Below are 21,327 nucleotides of genomic sequence, written 5' to 3' on the forward strand. Positions count from 1 at the left end.
AAAAATCCCTGCATGAAACATCTCACTATAGCTCTAATTCCATTTTGCTGTGGTCAAATAATATACCTCGGTCACAAAGTGACAGGGCATGCTTAACTTCTCACTGTAGTTGTTAAAAAATTTTTTTTGATCCATTGTTTTCCCCTCACACCAGAGAAAACTGTCATATTGTTTCAGAATGTTATAGAATTGATTTAGTGTAGATTTTCTCTTACAATTAGGTGGCATGAAGACCAACTTAGCTTTTCTTTTCAAAAAGCATCCAAGATCAGATATGTAATCTCTTAAAGATATTATTAGAAGTAATCCTGACAGCTTGCACTACAAAACATGGTTAGGAAAATTCACAAATCTCTTTAGAATAGAAGGGAATCAAGTTTTGTGTGATTTTTAAAATCACCAGCTGAGAGAAAAAAAACTCGTAACACATATGGCAAAATTTTAAAATCTTTACTATGTAAACAAATCAATACATAAAATAAGAATCCAACAGATAAAGCAAATGATTTAAAATGACAATTTGTAGAAGGAAATACATAGCACGTAGACATACAGATAGACATTTTATCTTATTGTCAAACAAAAATAAAAATCATAACAGTGGGATTGCATTTTGTTTATCAGTATCTTTTTTTAAACTAAGAGTATCTAATGACAACAAATGATGTGGTGGCAGGGTAAAGTCATATAATATTTAAAAATAATGTATGAAATATTCATATTATGCCTCATTAATGTTAGTCTTTAGTTTTCAAAGGTAAAGTCATAGATTTAAGATATGGCAATATCATTTACAATACTGAAAAATGAATAATTACAACAATACACATTAGAACTGACAATATATTGTTTTATCACAACTCTGTGGGGTATTGCATTACTTTTTAAATGATGTTTAGGCTAATTCGTAGAAATATGGAAAGTATTAGCACATATTGCTGAGTGAAAGAACAAGAGTCTATATACATAGGTAGAAGAGTCACACAGATTCTTGAATCTGGTCAATATTTTCCAAAGTTTATTTAACAAGCACCTTAATGTATTTGATGTATTTATTTTGGTGTTAAATTATTTTCAAATGCATAGCCTTTTTTTACAATTCTATCAGAAGCAAAAAAAACCATGCATTTAGAAAGTTAAAAAATAACGTAAGAAGTTCAAATGAACAAACGTATCTGTGATCGTTTTGATACTTGAACAAACGTATCTGTGATCGTTTTGATACTAAGTGAACTGAATCTTGTGCATATGTGACTAAGCAGCTGAAACCTGTGGGTAGCAAGCTCAATTCATTCACATTCATCCTGTTTCCAGCCACTTATTCATCCTGCCTCCATCTCATTCTCAAAGCCATAGTTGCTTCCAGCACCTGTGAATTCTGTGGATTTATAAACTGCTGGAAGCAAAAGACCTGTTAATGATTGTTCCTTGTCTTTGCCCTGCCTCCATCCTGAACATCACGAAGGTGTCATCTATTTTAATTTATTTCTTCTATTGCAAACAAAGAGAATTTTAAAAAAGAGATGGAGTCTATTTTTTTTATGACGTGAGTGGTTTGCTCTTGAATTTATAAGTATTACCCAAATGCAGTGTCTACTGCAGGACAAGGATGAACTGGCATTACATTCTTTGATAGAAAAATTCTATTTGTCCCCCAATTCCTCTTTTCACATGCCGTCACTTCTTGATAATTTAATAACATCTCAACCTGCCTCCATCCTTAACAGTCTGAAAAAAGAGAGAGACACTGCAGAGAGGAGAAGTAGGGGGAAGAGAAAAGGGAGAAGAGAGGAGAGGAGAGGAGAGGCAGAGAGCAGAGACAATTTTCAGGAGGTTGCACTTACACCTTACACTCCAAGGTACTTTCTCCAGCAAGAAGGGAGGCAGTAGTTTGTTATTTTTATGTCAATTTGTAAACTGAAATGAAGCAAAGACCTTCTTGAAGTGACGGATGTAAAATATATTCGAGGACATGTATTCAGCACAGTCCTTTGTTCTAGATAGGAGCTTTTCTTTTCATAAAGTTTTCCACTCTCCTTCAAGGAGAAAAAAGTTAGTTTTTGTTAATTCCTTAAAAGGCACCGTTCAAAGCACTGCCCTCGAGAAGATATCATGACAGCTCAACACTCTTTTTCGGTAAGATTCAGGTCTGGCTTTTTCCAACATGGCTGTACACTTCGCAGGCTCCCAAATCTTTCATAGTCGTCATCAATCAAATAGAAACACCACCTCTAGCGAACCTGTTTCGTGGATTAGAAATACACTGTGTACAGATGGCGTTAATTTGGAAGGCATAGCTGTTATTCCAGAGTCTTAAGAGTCGCTGGCTTTTATCAGGGATGAAGCGGGCGAGGAAGCGTGTGCAGCTTGGTGTGCAGCCGGTCTGAGGACCCAGGTCTTTTAACAGGTTTCCAGAGATTATTGACAGTTTCTGCTAAGGAGCACAGCTCATAGTGAGAAGCCGGAGGGACTAGAGCAGACTGCAATCATAACGGGAAAATGTATGTGAACTATAGGGAAGAAAGAAAGAGGTCTCCTGGCAGAGGGTTCCCCATGGTTCAGGAATTTGCAGGAATTTATCACCATTAACAGCTGTTTTCTGAGGGTTGTTTACCGCCTGATCCAGAGACAACCAGACTGAGAAGCCCACTCTGGGACCCCAGCCACGCCCCCTCACCCCTCCACCCCCCTTCCACTAAACTAATGAATTCATGGCCACCTCCTTGCTGGACCCTCCCATTGGCTCATATCCTAGCCAATCAGAGCCTTGTAAAGGTTTCACCTGGTCCCCGCTTCCTAAATAAACAAACAAACCATCCTTTGCTGTGGATGTCCCATCTCCCCCCCCCCACCTCTAGCCCCCTTTAGCCTATACAGTGTGGGCTGTGACTCCCATCCTGGCCCAGTGGCGGGACACACTGTCCAGCCCTCACGTATACCCAGTGTCCCAGCCTTCTGGTACTGTGGACTAGGCTTCGTGTGGCTAGAGAGCCCCGCCTTCTCCCGTCGGTTCTGCCTTGGATCAAAGGCTCAGTGATTTGTCCAAAGGGTCTCTGCCAATTTGAAGATGCCTCTGCCTCCGTGTCCCCCGGTGGCCCTCCCTTGCACACCTCTACTGGTGGCCGCTTGCGCCCCTCCATGGCTCGGGTAGCTGGATCTGGAGCGGGCCGCCGCGTGAGGCGACAGTCACGTGTTGTTTTGCCCGCCGCTGTGAGCCCAGCTAAGTGGGCGGGGACGCGGGCCTAGGCGGGAGGGGTCTGGGGCGGGCAGACAGGGGGGGGACGGCCTCTTCCCCCCAGCCCTCCCTTCTCGAGCCCCCCCTCTCCTCCGCTCACCTTAAAACCACCGTGCATCACCATGGCGAGTTGCTCCTTCGCTGGCGACCGAGCACTAAGGAGACTGAGAGCTGCAGCAGCAGCAGCGTCAGCAGCTCTAGCAGCAGTGGCGACCACCCCGCTTCTTTCCTCGGGAACCCCGACCGCACTCATTGGGACCGGGTCGTCCTGTCCGGGAGCCATGTGGCTCTCCACGGCCACTGGCTCCCGGTCAGACTCTGAGTCCGAAGAGGAAGACCTCCCCGTCGGGGATGAAGTCTGCAAACGCGGCTACCTGAGGAAGCAGAAGCATGGGCACAGGCGTTACTTCGTGCTCAAACTCGAGACCGAAGACGCCCCGGCTCGGCTGGAATACTATGAAAATGCCAGGAAGTTCCGGCACAGTGTCCGCGCAGCGGCGGCTGCGGCAGCGGCTGCCGCCTCGGGTGCTGCGGTCCCCGCGCTCATCCCACCGAGGCGCGTGATCATCCTGTACCAGTGCTTCTCCGTGAGCCAACGAGCTGATGCCAGGTACCGACACCTTATTGCCCTTTTCACCCAGGACGAGTACTTCGCGATGGTGGCCGAGAACGAGTCGGAACAAGAAAGCTGGTACTTGCTCCTCAGCCGCCTCATCCTCGAGAGCAAGCGCCGCCGCTGCGGCACGCTAGGCGCGCAGCCGGACGGAGAGCCGGCGGCCCTGGCGGCAGCAGCGGCGGCGGAGCCACCCTTCTACAAAGATGTGTGGCAGGTAGTAATCAAACCCAGGGGGCTGGGGCACAGAAAAGAGCTGAGCGGCGTGTTCCGGCTGTGTCTTACCGACGAAGAGGTTGTGTTTGTAAGGCTCAATACTGAAGTGGCCAGTGTGGTCGTCCAGCTCCTGAGTATTCGTCGCTGTGGGCACTCGGAGCAGTACTTTTTCTTGGAAGTCGGCAGGTCCACGGTCATCGGTCCAGGGGAGCTGTGGATGCAGGTAGATGACTGTGTGGTGGCCCAAAATATGCATGAGCTGTTTTTGGAGAAGATGAGAGCCTTGTGCGCAGATGAATACCGAGCCCGGTGCCGCACCTACAGCATCAGTGTTGGCGCCCACCTGTTAACCCTGCTGTCCACTAGGAGGCACCTGGGCTTGCTCCCCGTGGAGCCCGGCGGCTGGCTCCGAAGATCCCGCTTTGAGCAGTTTTGCCACCTCAGGGCTATCGGAGAAAGGGAAGAGGAGATGCTCCTTAACAGGCGCTTCATACCCAGGGAGCCTCGGCCTCCCTCCAGGAGAGGAAGGGGGCACGTGCCCAGAGCCCGCAGGGCCAGGAGAGCGCTTTCAGTACCACCCAGCTTTTCCCGCCGCTTAGCACCTAGCCCGCCGGTACGTGTCTCACACCCTGAAGAAGCCTCCAATGACAGAGCTTGTGAAGCCTCTGGCTCCAACTCTGGCAACTCTGAAGAAAAAGACAAGGAAGGCGAGGAAGGAAACGAAGGTGATTACATGCCCATGAACAACTGGGGCTCAGGAAACGGCCGGGGCTCAGGAGGTGGACAGGGCTCAAGTGGCCAAGGCTCCAGCAGCCAGAGCTCAGGAGGGAACCAGTGCTCAGGTGGCAGGCAGGGTTCTGGAGGTGGCCAGGGCTCAGGAGGCCAGGGCTCAGGAGGCCGGGGTTCAGGAGGTCAGGGTGCTGGAGGAAACCAGTGTTCAGGAAATGGCCAGGGCACAGCAGGTGGCCATGGCTCAGGTGGAGGCCAGTGGCCTGGCGGTGGCCATGGCTCAGGTGGTGGCCGGGCACCTGGAGATGGTCACGGCTCAGGTGGTGGCAAGAACTCAGGAGGAGGCAAGGGTTCAGGAAGTGGCAAAAACTCCGATGATGGTGACCGTGGGAAATCTGTGAAGAAAAGATCATACTTTGGTAAATTCACTCACAGCAAGCAACAGCAAACGCTGCCTCCACCTCCACCTCCACCCCCGCCAGCCGGAGCAACTGGTGGTAAAAGCAAGTCGGGGGGAAGATTCCGACTTTATTTCTGTGCAGACAGAGGAGCCACAAAAGAACGCAAAGAAGCCAAAGAGGTGAGAGATAGGGAAACCCCAGAAGGAGCAACCCGGGGGTCCCACCGAGCCAGAGCTTACGATGAAGACGAGGATGACCCATATGTGCCAATGAGGCCAGGGGTGGCTGCCCCTCTCGCATGTTCCAGTGACTATATGCCAATGGCTCCTCAAAATTCCTCTGCTACCAAAAAGCGCCACTCTAGGTCACCATTCGAAGACTCCAGAGGGTACATGATGATGTTTCCCAGAGTGAGTCCACCACCACCTGCCCCAAGTCCTCCAAAAGCACCGGATACCAATAAAGAGGATGACTCTAAGGACAATGACAGTGACAGTGACTACATGTTTATGGCTCCTGGAGCAGGTGCGATTCCTAAAAATCCTCCCAATCCTCAGGGAGGTTCTTCCTCCAAAAGTTGGAGCTCTTACTTCTCTCTGCCAAGTCCTTTTCAGAGTTCACCCTTGGGACAGAGCGACCATAGTGAATATGTTCCCATGTTGCCTGGGAAGTACCTGGGGAGGGGTCTAGACAAAGAAGCCTCCTTTAGCCAGGACACCAAAGATGTGGGGTCATTCTCAAAACCTGGAGATAGCGGGTCACCTTCAAAGCCTTCAGATGATGAGTCCCCAGTGAACAAGGCTAAGAGACCTAACCGACTTTCTTTTCTTGCAAAAGGAAACAAAATCAAGCCCAAACCAGTAAAGCCCACACAGGAGCAGAGAGGAGCTGACAGCTCTCGTGACTATATCAACATTGACTTCATTAAAAGAGAGCGCCCTGTGCCAGCTCCCTCTGCTCAAGGACTGCCAGATTCTTGGGGCTTAATTACTGACCCCAGACGCACAGCTTTTTCCGGTTACCTGAATATTGAAATCGGGGTGCCCTTTCCAAATCCAGCAATCCGCCTCTCAGATCTTTTAAGAGTTCTACCAGGTGCCAACTCGATCTATCTGGCCGGTGCTAGGTGGCCCTTTCGTCCTTTCCCAGGCAGTGCTACAAGACGTATTGTGGAAGAGGGTGAATACATTGAAGTAATTTTCAACCCAGCCATGAGACCAGTCGTGCCTTTTGCTGACAGTGCCATTCGCTTTGATGTTCAAACCGGTCAAATGTATGTAGTCGACCCATTTTCTGAGTGCTGTATGGACATTTCTCTCTCTCCTGGTCGATGCTCTGAACCGCCACCTGTAGCTAGGCTGCTGCAGGAGGAAGTGCAGGAGAGAAGACGCCCACAAAGCCGCTCCCAAAGTTTATTTGCTAACACCCGAGCCGCTGTCTCTGCTTTCCCAACTGACAGCTTGGACAGAGATTTTCCCGCCGCTTCTGCCGGGGTTGTTGTTCCAGCTGGGGCGCCCATCTTGGCAGTGAGCCGGGCTTTAGCTGTGGTCTCTGCGCTCGCAGCGGCCCCCGGTTTTGGCGCTATCTTTGCCGGCTTCCAGGCCACTGTCAGATTTGACTCCGCCTCTGCTCGCCGGTTCCAACCTGTTGCGAATGCTCTCGGTGCCCAGGCTGTAAGAGGGGCCCAGGACATTGCCGCAGGCTGGAATCCTGAAGCCCTTAACCAAGCTGCCAGAGGTGAGGAACTGGCGGCCCGCGCAGCAGCTCCCCCACCGCCACCTCGCCAGCGACGGGTGCTGAGACCCCCAGAGAGAGCTGACTCTGAGGACAACGACGAAGATGACGACGAGATTTACGTGAGAATGGACTTTGCCAGACGTGACTACAAGAAGTGACCATTCTCCGCAAAGAGGTTGGTGAATATATAATTAAAATTCCTGAAGTTAATGCAAATTGGCTAATGAGTGAGTTGATGCGCTACTTGCTATGATGTTAACAATAAGTGAGGCGATGGTTCAGATTTACTAGTGTTATTGGAGAGTAGAGTTCACTTTTCATTTTTCACATGGTACACGTTTGGTCTTTGCGAAAATGTAAGCTTTTATTTAACCCATTAATTTATCTGACAGAGCCAATTATTAAGCACTGGATTTAACTCTTAGGAGCAGTTGAAACTTAAAAGACCCACAGCATGAGGTTGCTCTCCCCTAAGTCCTTATGAAACTGAGTTCCATCGAGTAACTTTCAAGCCTGCAACTAAAGCTGCTTTTCTACCAGTGAGCAATCTAAGTGCAGGGGTTGAATGAGAGCGCAGAAAGTTTAGCAGTGACAAGCCAACTATTAAACATAGTCACTTGCTTTAAAAAATGCAGTCATTGTTTTCTGTGATTTGCCCAAAAGCTTCACTCTCATTTGTCAGCGGAATGATGAGAGGGTGCATAGATAATCATAACGCCATTTGATTAAAAGCCAATATTTGCTCTGGAGAGTGTTTCTGTGTTGATCTGTTTTTGTTTTTTACACAGGATAAAATGTGAGAAACCATGAGTGTCCCTTTTCTCTGCTACTGGTAGGGAAAGGCAAGTCACTTGTGTTGTGTTTCATTTTCTTCCTGTACCCCCACCTCCTCCTCTCTAGGGGGTGTAGTGACATCTTGATTATGGATATGAATATTGTTTCAAGGTTTAAAAAGTATTTAAAGCATTTAATCGATATGTCTTCTGAGAAATCAAGGAGAGCAAGGTAACAAGTCTGGAGGAAGACTGGGCTCTAGGGCAGCCCACCCTGAGCAGTGTGTGTGTGGTGTGTGTGTGTGTGTGTGTGTGTGTGGTGTGTTTGTGTGTGTGTGTGTGTGTGTGTGTGTGTGTTTGTGTGTGTGTATGGAGGGAGTTTCGAGGCCTAATTTTCTGAAGGAAGAGAAGGACTGAGAGCAAAGATTAGTGAATCTTAGAGCAAATTTCTCAATATTGACTTGAGATCTTCTTGAGAAATGTCTGCAGATGATACCCCTGGAGCCTGCCTGCCCTGCCTTCTCTCTTTAGAAGAATATGCTTCTTTGCCTGAGAAAGGATGGTTCCCAGCGGTTTTCAGTCGTCAGTTTAGTGAACTTTTTTGCTTTGCTTGGACTCTGGAATGCTTTTGTGATCAGATCTTTGCCCACTGTGCTTGATCAGGCAGAACAAGTTGGGGACTGATCACAACAGTCACCTTACAAGCTCCCCATTTAGTGCAGGTGTAGCCCCCCTACCTCCTCTTTCTCTCCTAGCTATAGAAATTTTGCCATACAAAATCTCACATTTGCAGCACAGAAACACCAAGAGAGTGACCAGTAAAACAACAAAAGGATGCTTTGGCTTGCCAAAGGACTCAATTAAAAAGTTCTTTAAATTGTGAGGCTCCTCCCTAGTGTGCGCCCACACACACACACACACACACACACACACACACACACACACAGAGAGAGAGAGAGAGAGAGATCAAGCACTGCTATCATAACTATGTATTTAAAACTCATAATTCCATTTCCAAGAACTTATAATCAGATAATCAGCCTCTCAGGGACAAGTGAACAGAAAGTACACCCCAACATCACCCTCTAACCTTTGCTGGAGTCTAATTGCTGAAGGTGCTATGTACAACTTTGATGTAACATTCCACATCAAAAGAGATGATGCACCAAGGTAGCTGCTTGTGACCTGTGATTCTTTGAAATGATGTCTATACTTTCCAAATACTCTGATCTTTGTTCACACATAAATTAAAAAGAGTGAAATCATACTGTTCTTCAAATAAACTCTGACTTCTGAGGATTGTTGAGATCCAGTGGCCATAATATTTGTATAAGTTACCAATGAATGGCTTTGTAGCTATTTTGGAGATTTAATGTTTATTGAAGAAATTGCTAACTTTATTGAGGGACTGCATCACCAAAGCTGTATCTCATAGACAGGCAGGAGATTACAATATGATAAGTGAGTGAATATGGAAGCATTTTTGGAGCATGAAATCACTTTACAAATATAATGTATTCTTATTTTGTTGTTGGTTTAACACTGAAGTGACACTTCAAGCATTTAGATTAATTAGATTTTCTGAAAGCTACCTAATTTCTTGGTGCAGAAGGGAGAGCTGACATGGAATTTTCTGCAATATATCATATGGAAGGGCATGGGAAGAGGTGTGGTATTGAAATAACCTATTGTAGAAAATGACTTTAGTTAACATTTAAATGTGAATTGATAAAATGTTGTCTGTTAAGTATGGAATCAGGCCAGATGAATCTGATCATGTTTTTCTCTAAAGTTATAGAAGAAATTTCACCTATTTCTCTTCTGTCTTTATTTTCTTATCTAGCACTGAAAAAAACGAAAACATCATGTTTAGAAACAACTAGTGCTTTGAACAAGGAACAAAGACACAATATTCGGGGTCATATAACTCAATTAAGTTAATCGCAGTTTGTGGAATGTGTTTTAGAACTGGAATAAAGAAATGCTATGTGTGTATTACCATGTAGTTAGAATCAGTATTCTGGTTGTGACTGTTAACTACTAAATTTAGAAACTCAAAGTTCAGTTAAAATTGTGTGTTACTTTTTTATTAGTCTTTCCTTCCATTAAAAGTATCACACATGATTATTCCAACTTGGTATCTTTATATAGAGATTTATTTATAGTGTAAGTAAGATTATATTTTAGTAAGACCAGTTTATCATGTAATGCAGAATAATAAATGTATAATCTTATTTATCTACAGTCAAGCTTCATGTAAGTATTTTATAGTTTCTCTTCAAACCAATTAGAAAGGAACACCCAGAATATAACTTGAATATGTCATTTTTTAATGGATGAAATATTTTTAAAGCAGTCCCTTGATAAAGGCTTCAGGTTTTGAACACATTAGCATTTAGAAGAGTGTCACTTCCCATGTGATTTAGTCCATCCCTAAACTCTTGTGTGCCTTTTTGCTTCTTTTAATGCTTTACCTGATATAAAATTGATAGGTTGAACTGATTTGAGATGTAGATTTCTTTGGTATTTTTATTCAAGATGTAGGAATATGAAATGGGCAGCTATAGATGGTGTGAAATAATTGATTAGACAAATTAGTTATATTATGATAGTACTTGGTATTAAAAGGCCAAAAACTAGTAATTGGCTTTTGACAATTTAGGTCCTATTATCACCACATAGGAAGCCCAAGCTTTTTTTCTGTTGTCCTGCTGCCAAGTCCTGTTGCTATAAATTGTACGTGCTGAAAGCAAATTATTTTTACTGTATTAAATTCATTTATTGTAACTAACTAACATATAATCTCCAGATACTAGAGATTTTCCAGCTATAATTGGCGGGTCACTTATTTCATGTAGCATTAACTCCCGCCACCCCCACCCCCCGCCAAATCTGGATAGTTCTTTGGATTAATGAGGTATTTGACCTAAACAATTAAAGAGGACCTCACTCAGTTGAAGTTAGCTAAACTTTTTGGCAATCATTATTCATTTGCATTCATTCTATTTTAAGACTGATGCTTCCAGGATAAAAATGTCAGCTACAAGCAAACCATCTCTTTGAAACCAGGGCCAAGACTTTAATTAAGCACACCAGACTGTTACACATTCATAAATAGTCAACCAGGTCTCCAGCTTTCTTTCCCTGTCCCTAATCGCCAAACATGAACCTAAATGCTTCAAGTCATTGGCAGGCATTTATCTTGGGGAACAAACTAGGATTTGTCAAAAAAAAAAAAAAAAAAAAAAAAAAAAAAAAAAGCAACAACAACAGACACTTCATGTTGGAAAGGATGTGGCTGGCCATTGCATTGCAGGGAGAAGTAAGGATTGCTGTGTGTGATTTCAAATGGTCTGTTATTAAATTGTTAACTTCTTGATTGAGGGAATGCTTTCCAGTTACAGATTGATTGCCTTATTTTTTTCAAAGCTCATTCACATTCATTATTTTACTGACGGTAAGTACTGGAAGTGAAGCTGGAGTTAAGAATTTTCCTGTGTTCCTGAAGGTAAGTGGCAGAGCTGAAAATGTAACTCATACATCTGTTTTCCAATCTAATGCTCCATCTAGCATATCACACTGCCCTCTAACCAAATGCTTAATTTGTCACTTTTATATTGATGAAAATCATTATATATGAAAACATTGGGAGCAAAAGCAGAAGTACACTTTAATTCAATAGCAAATGTTGTTGTAATTCACTTAAGAGCGCTGTAACTGGAGCACCTATCAGGGCTCAGGTGCTCGTCATTATATTGAACTCTTTGCCATGGTCCTTTTAGAAAAAAAGAATTTGAAGATAGCTGAAACTTAATGTTTTAAATCTGATCTAGGGAGAGTTAGATACTCTGACTTCCTAAACACAAATTGTATATGTGTGTATGTGTGTGTGTGTGTGTGTGTGTGTAACATCAGAAAGGAAAGAAAGTGAAATGAGCCTGTATTCAATAAATTCTAATTAATGGTCATTTCCCTAACTGAGGTTATATTTCTAAAGCTTTTCAGCTTTTGTCAGCTATTGTGAGTCTCCTTCCACATAAATCTAGTATTTTAATCTAAACTACCACAGTGAGCAAAACAGGACAGATAGGGAAAGGGTGCTGTAGAAATGTATGTTTTTTTTTTTTAACGTTTTTGTTGTTTCTTTTCTGTTTTTGTTTGTTTGTGCTTTGAGAAAGTAGGTTTTAGAAGTCTTGAAAAATCAAAGCCTCTGTGTGGGACATTAAAGAATCCTTGTTTAAAATTACATTCATTTTATTTAGCACCTTAAAGGCTTTAAGACTACATAAAAATAGCCCAGACATTTTATTGGCAGTTTGGGGAAATGCCTTTTATAAAATGCTTAATTAAAGCTTGTAGTATGTTTGGTGTTAGAGGGGGCTGTCAAGCTCTTAGAACGTGGGGATCATTTACTCAGTGAAAATTGGAGATTTAAGCAATGGCTTTTTTGAATAATGGAGTGACTACATTATAATCCACTTGTTTTTTCTTTTTTAGTACAACTATCGAAATGCAAAATTGAAAATTGTTGATAACATTGTGAGATTTTATACTTGCTTTATGAGCATATGATATCCTCTCTTGCAACTCTACACTGATTATTGAGCACACAGATGTGGAATCATAGGCTAAACATTTAAGACACTGGGAATTTTAGGAGTTTTTCTTTCTTTTTTGCAACATATCATTTTTATTGATTTTTCTGGGCATTTCACACCATGTGCTATGATTTAGGAGCTTTTGTTAATGGGAACATATATGTTGGTTTCAATTGGTATTGATTTAAAGAGTAGTTTTCAGTTTTAGACTGGTGAATTAATCCCCTTTAGAATTTTAAATAGCTGCTTGAGTATTTATTTAGAGAAATGAAAAGTGATCGCTATTTTCCCCTGCATTCTGACATACCTTCTTCATTGTGAAGTTTGTCATTGCTTGTATTCTATGACTTGTACTGTCAAGATGTCCTTTATCCAACTTGTGCCCTTCATTTCACTAAAAATGCCCTTACCTGGTCTCTGTCCAACAGAAATGGTGGTTAACATTCTAGGACTTCTGTACGGCCTATGAAGAACTATTGGCCTAGATGTCCCTAGTCCCAGCTTGCTTGAACTCAGCTAGAAGGAGCAGCATTTTTTTTTTGTAGGGATTCCTGTTGTACATTTCTGACTTTGTGATGCCTGGTTCATTGTCATTTGTTGGCATAGAGGTAGCCACAATGATATTTCAAGCTATTTCCATGCTTAGATTAACCACAATATATGTGATGCTAATGAGACCCTCGAGATTTGCTGAATGTCCCATTTGCCATAAATTTTGGTCACTCTAGTTAGATCTAAAAAGTTGCATAACTTTTATCAATGTGATTACTAATTTCCTACTTAAAGACTTGAAATGTACAAAGAATGTCAATCAAGTCAACATCTCCAAATTGATCTTGAAAATTGCTCACATGTTAATCCACCAAGTCCTTGAATGAATGACCATGGAATGTGATTTTAATATTTTGAATTAAGATACATTATTAGTTCTATCATCCATCATGGCTAAACGTTCTATTTCACTGGATTCCCAGACTGAAACTTTCAATGCATCTCACAAAGATGATTGGGTACAACAGTTCCTCTTTTGGTTCAGGAACTGAAGAGGTCAAATAGAATCATGTGTAGACAGTTTTTTTTTTATAATAGTGTTTCTGTGAGGTAATTTATTATGAGTTGCAGCTAAACAATGAACCTGGGATTATGGCTTTTGTAAACTGAAGAGTGCACATATTAAAATTCTAGTAACTTGCATTCTTCACATTAGCAGTAACTAGGCAGCAGAGTGAAGGAACCCAAGCATGTATTGGGAAGTGCAGGGAAACTAACCTAGGATGAAAAATAAAGAGACTGATTCCCAGTCTATTTCTAGATAATCAGGAATGAGAAGTTAACCAACAGTGTGGCCCAGAGTCTGATCTTGATGGGCAGATGTAAAACAACTAGGCTGGCCTTTGAAAACGTGGAACTTTACAAGTGTTATCCATTTTCATTCCAAATTCTTTTGACGTTTCTCTTAGGAAATCAGTGCCACTGTGGAGAAAAGAGTATTTAATCATTTGATCTCTGAAGTGGATACTATGAGTGGCACTGTAAAGATCAGCAGCAGTTCTTGCTAACGTTCACACTTTAGGAACATTAGTTCCTATTTATCAACATATACGGGATCATCATCCTGTATAGTCACCAAGCACAGAAAGGTGTGGCGACAGTTCTGATTGACTAGATGAAACCTGCATATAATCCAATGACTGCTAAACTAAGTAGCATGCTTGCAATTTTGTTTATTTATATTCTTCGTTTGAGCTGCTGTTATATTTTTGTAAGGAAAGAATAAATTAAAATGATCCCGTTATCAGCAAATGATCCTAATCCCAAGCATTGTCACTTAGGTGGGTTAGGAGCATAATTTGTATGTTTCTGGACAAATTATGAAATGAAGTGCATAATATATGATTATCATAAATCAATTTGAATTAGTTGCAATGTATTACATATATGAACTTATGAAGATATTATATATTAAAAATAAGTTAAATTAGTTAAATGCCTTTGTAACATCACATTTCTGTTAAAAATTCCACAATACCTACCTAGCCCAATTTTGTCACGAGTAAATGAGTTACTAATATGCGTGCTCACAGCTAATCAATCTGTGGTGGCCGTACATAATATTTTATCTTAATAGAACCTAAAATTTCACAAATGTAGTGCTCATAGGAAGACTTAATACTTCCAATTTAGGGTACTTCTTTTTAATATGAAGGAAAGAACAATGAGAGTGATTAATAACCACAATAAGTAGGAAATGTGGAGATTTTGATGCTCAATCTTGTTGCATTCATTAAAATAGTCATCAAAATAAATAGATACTTACAGTTTAATTAAAGATCTTTTACTTGAAGCCTACTCTGCAGGAAACTTTACATGGTTTCTTTTAGCTTGTTTCAGGTGACATGAAATACTGGGTACTTTGACGTAACCAGAGCTTAAAGTAACCTTGGCATTCCATAATCCACTTGCTCGGAATTTTCTTCTCCTCCCCTGCCTTTCATTCCAGTAACTTCCTCCACGTGCTTAATTTCCACTTTTCTACAAACCTCGAAGTCTCTTGTATACCCTCACATTAAGCTGATGGTTAAGAGAGTCATATCTTTTTGGTAGAGAATGGGAAACTTCAATCAAATCTTTGCAGTTATAACTAGTTCTTTTAGAAGAAATTCCATGGTTAGATCAGAAGACCCTTATCAAGATTGTCCTTTAATCCTTTGACTTGTGTCGCCTAAGGTGAAGGTAGACTTAAGCATGTAGGAGAAGGAAGAGCATTTTCTGTTTAAGGCTCCCTTCAGGGGGCCCACTGGCATGAAGATGAACAGTCCAAGCAACTGCCGACCAGCAGTGCCAAGTTGGCATTCTGGATATAGGAGTAACTATCCTAGTGTTTTTGCCCACCTTGTGTTTTCTCTGCAGAGGATGACTGCGCTGTTGATTAACCAAAGCAGTATCCTCAAAGTGTCTCTCAGGAACTTCTTTATGCGTTGTTTTCTTTTGTTTAAAAATGAGGGGGTGGCAGTTCTTCAAACTAATTTTGAAAATAATTGTTTTATCATTTTTTTTGTAGAGATATTACATTGCCACCGAAACCAAACACAGTTTAGAAGAAACATGACACGGACCTTCATCTTCATCTACTCCAGATCTGCCTAAAAGAAAGAAAATGTTGAGGCTTCTAAATAGAAAGCAGTCTCAACTTCTACCAGTCAACTGGACTGTGGCAGCTGAATGAACCGGCTCATGGAGTTCATTCTCACCACTGCCTCCTGGATCCTGTTGATTGACTTAAAGATGTGATGTGCGCACTGTACATTGGCTTTGTTTCCTAGTTTCCCTGACCTGTCTCTTTGAAAGGAATGAGATGCTGTCAGTTAGTATCTCATGACACTTCCCCTTTTCCTCTCTAAAAATGTGTTCAGTCTATGTAAATATAGTCAGCATCAATTTTAATGACATATAATACTTGGATGAAATTTCAACGTGGACATCTTTAAACAATGGGAGATAAACATATATATATATATATATACATATATATATATATATATATATATATGTGAAAGAGAAGGTAGGTATGATCTGGAATCTTCTTTTCTGATCAGTACATACTTAAAATACTTCCTGATCAAGGAATTAATGTGAATTGAACTTCAATCTTGACAAGGCATTTTCAATATAAATGACTAAGACGTGACTAAAGGGCAAATTATCTCAGATTTTGCTCAACAGTACTACAACATTCTACAGACACTAACCATGACTAAAGCTATATCTTGACAGAGTATGTCTAGCATTTTAAAGGCAGAGCCAAGGAGCAGGTTGTCTACTTGTTCATGTAGAACCTGGCCATGTTCTGCTAGTGGATTGAGCATTTCCAAACCTATTGATTTGATATGATTTTTAACATATATTTATCCCTGAAAAGAGGCAAGCCTCCACCCCAAAAGACCCTTTCTGCCCCTCTGGGGCTCCTCCTTCCTACTCTTCAAACTTCCTTCCCCCTTTTCTGGCCTTTTCCCTAATAACCTTTCTTCCTTACATGCCCAGGACACCTATAAAGAAATTAGTTTCCCATGTTCAGAAACTACTGCATAGCTATCAGCTGATCATCTGCCTAAAATTTAAGCCAAAAGGAACCTCTTATAAGGCCTTATTTCCTTCTGGACATTTGAGCCAATATAAGATGCACAAAATTTAAAAGAAAAAAATCAGAGCAAGCTCCCCCACTCCTATTTTTGCTTGTCTCTGATGGAAACTGAATTAAGATTTTAGGAACCTGGACCTTTGAGAACTTGATAACAGCAGGTGGTGACCACACAGGATAGAAACAAAGGTCTTGAAGCTTGCTTAGAGCTTTGTTATGTGGTGGAACACAGCTCTTGGCTGGAGTACCATCACTGACAAACCTCATCATCTCACAGATGGGTGTGAGTGTTTGAGCAAGTGTCTGCAAAAGTGTGTGAGTGCTAGTGTGTGTACGCACACGTTCATGTGTAAGTACACCTTTGTGTACCTGTGAATGTGATTATAGCCGTACCTGTTGTGTGTAACTCTGTTTAACAAAACTTGCTTCGCATTTAACGTGCAACTTTGAAGTAGTGTAACATTTACTTGAAGTTCTTTGCCACTCGGTTCCTACATCTTTGAACGTGTGCTTCTATCTTTGAGCAGGCTTCTTGTACATGTTGCTGTACTAACTTTCTGAAGAACCGAGTTGACTTCTGTTGTTTCTCCCTGCCTACCAAGCAAAGGGATGGGGTGGGGGGGGTGCTCCTTTTTCCCTGTGTGAATTGTGCTGAGAAGAGGATGTAGCTTCAATGCCAGTCACTGACCCAGTTTCTGGTCATTGCTAGGGCATCACTTTCATCAGTCCCTTCAGGCTCCTCTCTTGTTCCTACCTAATTCAGTAATGCAGTGTGAATTTTGTTCATCGTAACAGTGTACTCTTTAGGCAGCCTTTCTTCAGGCCTTCTGTTACCATTTATAGTCAAGTTAGTTGTCATAATCGTTCAGAATTGTAGCAAGAGAAGATTATTTGGGGGACACTGCTGTATTACTTAACTCACGTATTCGGTTTAAGGGCTGCCAAGAGACAGGGTACTGATGGTAGAGCACAGGGTAGCACACTTGCTGAATAAATGAACGGAAACCTCATACACAACAGTACATACAATTAGTCACAGGTACAAATAGTCACAGGTACAGCATAACAAATATGCAATCTTTCTGACACAACTTGCTAGTTTACAGATATAATTAATTTATTCAGTATTGTGCTGGAAGAATCTATGGAATATGTGTACTGACATACTACTTACCTTCCAGTGGTGATTATGCTGCTGAGAAAAAGCAATGATGGAACGATTTGTGTGTGTGTGACTGCTACATTAGTTTGGTGTCATACATAGTTACTTGGTCAGTAAAAACTTAAGCTTTACAGTTCCAACAGTCCATTACATTTGCTATTTCTGCTTCACAGACCTGCTTTGAGTTGCTCTGTGTTTGTCTTCCTTTGTAAATACTCTTAAACTTTCTTGTTTGTAAGCATCTCGTTTGCAGTTTTGGGAGACAACCTTGCAACTCTGTATAGTGTTTATATATATATCTTACTTGCTTTTCCATAGAGCTACTTGCAATAAATGTGTTCATGTAACTTATTTGTGTGAAATTTTTTTTCCTTAATACAGTTGTCCCAGCTTCATTACAAACATATTTCCCTGCTCTTGCAAAAGTGACTGCCAGCTATTTCCCAGAATGAAGCAGTTGGGGTAATTAAAACCTGTCAATCACTTTCCCTACAAACATGAAGCTTTTGGTATAGTTAATAGGATCAACTCACTTTTGAGACTACAAATATAGAGGTGCTACTAGTATAAAACAATCTACAAAATGAGTGCCCTGAGTTTCCACATGGACCACTACAGCGGTTCAATATAATGACTACTATAATGAATCAACCACCCCAGGAGAGTGAGGTGATTGTTTATAATTGGACTGTATCTCCTTGTCACTTAACATACTTTGAAGGACTCCTTTTCTTTGCGTTCTTTTTAGCCATGGAAAAAGAAAATATTAGAACGTGAAAAATAGACCAATAGACACAAAACATTTCCACACTGAGGGACTACAGATGGAAGGGTAGATTGAATACCATGAGTTCATATACAAGTTATGTCAGTCTTGTTAGAATTCACAGGCTTTGAGAAACACTAAAAAATATGGTTACTCCATTATATATTTGGTGTTTCCCAAGTTGCCCTTGCCACATAGCAAAGTGAGAGCAAATCTGGGAAGTAGTGGGTTCACAGAGGTCACATGGACCCCAGGGTAAGAAAGCAGGTCTCAGATAACGTACACATGAGCTGTCTCTATGCAAACCGGTATGTTGATTGTACAGCTTGAGCTTTCGGTGTGCGTCTCAGAGGACATATGTAAACGAACATTGCAGTGGAAAGATAGAATTAAAGTACCTTTATCATTAGAGATGCCACTATGCAGCATGGGTGAAGAAGCCTGAGGCCAGTGGGAAAGCTGGCCCTGAGGTCATAAGTGTGGGAGAGCTTCTCTTGCCCACCACCAGCTACAACACTCCGGAGAGCAGGTCCTGTTCCCCATGTGGGCAGCAAAATAGAGCCAGTCCCATTGGTGGGAGTTGTGGGTGAGCCAGCCCTGATGTTGTTGGCATGAGAGAGCTGTCCCCATTACTAATCTGTCAAGTGGCAGTATGGGGGTTGGGGGAGAGCTAGCCCTGAGAGCATAAGGGGGGATAGCTGCCCTATACCCCACCAGCTGCAGCACCAGGCCCTGCCTCTCCCTTAGGCAGCACAATAGAGCAAACCCCATTGGTGGAGCTGTGGGTGAAGCAGCCCCAAAGCATGAAGTGCTGCTGTCCCTATTACCTGTATGTCACATGGCAGTGTGGGCTCAGGAGAGATGCCCTCCCCCAATTGCCCATCAACACCCAAGGCAAGTGGTAGAGCTGTCCCTGAGGTCATAAGAATGAGAGAGCTGACCCTGACCCTCATCAGCTGTGGTACTCAGGAGATGCCATGCATTGGCGACACAACAGAGCTGACCCTGAAAGTGTAGGTGTGGGAGATCCCACACCGAGGACATGAAAGCAGGAGAGTTGGTCTTGCCCCTTGATACTAGGGGCAAATTAGCCAGGGCAATGGCTGGCTAACTCACCCTGGTGGTGAGTATGGGGGAGAGGTGGCTGGCTGAGCAACCTTGCAACTATCTAGAACCAGGATTATGTGTTGACTCACCCCAATATTCACCCTATCTGTGATATGCTGGAGCACAGGAGAGGGACTGTCCTGCAGACCCAAAGCTGCAAGATTTCCACAACACAGGGCAATAGCAAGATAACTAAAAGGAGTCCCAGTGAGGGCTTAGCATTGATAGTGTAGCAGAAACCCGAGGCCTCAAACCAGACCAATGACTCTTTGCAATCAACACTTGCAAGTAAAGATATATGGATAAAACGGTTTACTGTATAATTCACTGTGTCACCCTGCAGCTTCCATGATGAGACTGATTTTTTTTCTTTTTTCTCTTAAATTTTAGTTTATTTGGGGGAGGGAAGATTGCAAGGTCAGATGGTAGCTATGAAGGGACAAGGAAATGAATGGGATAGAGATGCATGATGTGAAAGACATGATGAATAAAGAAAAAGAAAAAAGAAGAGGCTCCACAACAGGCAGAAATTCAGTTACTCTCATTTCATGTATGTATGTAAAAATTTACAAATACTAATTCACATGTATTATATACATATATATCATTTCATGAAACCATATACATACAATTATATATAATATTTATTTTCAAAGACAAATGTACACATTGATGCTTTTCATCTTGCATGACTTTTGTATGTCCATTTAGGTTTTAATTCTTAACAACTTGAATTCCCAGAACAGTAGGAACACACAGTTCAGTCACAGAAAGCACCTATATATTAGAGTAAACAAAACTTGAACTTCCACAAGCTTCTTGTCTCATGCATGACAACCAAATAGTCTTTGTGAGATGTCAAGGGGTTTTCTTTTTAAAATATAAAAATTAGGGACAAATATTTATTGTACACAATGATGGGTTTTATAAAGACATTTCCATGCAAATATATCATGTATTCAACTCACCCTCCATTTTCTCCACCTTCCCCTTATTCCCATTCATTCCTCCAGATAGTTTTGCCTCTACTTGCACATCCTATTCACGGTGCCAAGTTACGGAATCAATCTAAGAGTCAACAGAGAAATTAATAAAGAACATGGGATATGTTTACATAGTGGAACTTTATTTAACTATAAAGCATAACAAAATAAGTCATTTTCAGAAAAATGGTTACTGTTTCTTTAAAACAGAAAACCTTTCAGAACACATGTCAGATAAAAGATGCCTAAGTGTACACTGGTTAAGCATATCCAGTGACTGTTTAGAAAAACATTAATAGGTGCTAATTGACCTCAAAAGACATCTTGGAAATGCACCAAAATGCTCTTAAGAAATGTTTTGCAAACAAAGCTGACATAAGGCACAACCTGGAAAATGTGAGCATGAGAATTTATTTGGGTAGTAAGAGCATGGTCCCTCATTTATAAAATGTGCAAAAATGAAATTATGCAAAATTAATGCACAGAATGAGGTTGGGCTGTATTCCGTTTTAGAAAATCCAATTCATTTTCCCTCCAAGATATGCATGTTAATGGATGCTGGCTTTCACTCAGCTACCTTAAGTCCCAGTTTGCTGCTTAAGTGTACTTCAGAGATAAGGAATGCAACTGAGCTGTACAAAATGAGACAACTTCCCTCCCATCTCTTGTGCATGATAAATGCTAAAGCAATTAGAAACCACTGTTGCATGCTACATTGGAATTTGTCAGCAACATACAGTGCTGTGCTATGTAAATGGGGTAAACTTACACAAAGTCTTGAGAATTTAAGAGGAAATTGCTGATTTTACTTAAGCATTTAAGTTCATACAACTGAACTAGAAGCAATCACCTCGAGTTTTCAATCTCAG

The 21,327-nt window shown here is 41.7% G+C and overlaps 1 protein-coding gene across 1 annotated transcript; it reads left to right on the forward strand.

Annotated features, from left to right (window-relative positions):
- Positions 1-3,309: 3,309 nt before the first annotated feature.
- Positions 3,310-15,587, forward strand: Irs4 (insulin receptor substrate 4). Its single transcript, XM_051178008.1, has 2 exons — positions 3,310-7,106; positions 15,364-15,587. The coding sequence occupies exon 1, from the start codon at positions 3,358-3,360 to the stop codon at positions 7,087-7,089; it is 3,732 nt and encodes a 1,243-aa protein (XP_051033965.1). The 5' UTR covers positions 3,310-3,357; the 3' UTR covers positions 7,090-7,106; positions 15,364-15,587.
- The last annotated feature ends 5,740 nt before the right edge of the window (positions 15,588-21,327 follow it).

Source organism: Phodopus roborovskii, unplaced genomic scaffold, assembly GCF_943737965.1.
Source record: "Phodopus roborovskii unplaced genomic scaffold, PHOROB, whole genome shotgun sequence".
Taxonomy (NCBI): domain Eukaryota; kingdom Metazoa; phylum Chordata; class Mammalia; order Rodentia; family Cricetidae; genus Phodopus; species Phodopus roborovskii.

Coding starts and splice junctions, on each gene's coding strand:
- Irs4 (XM_051178008.1), top strand. CDS start 3,358: ATGGCGAGTTGCTCCTTCGCTGGCGACCGAGCACTAAGGAGACTGAGA.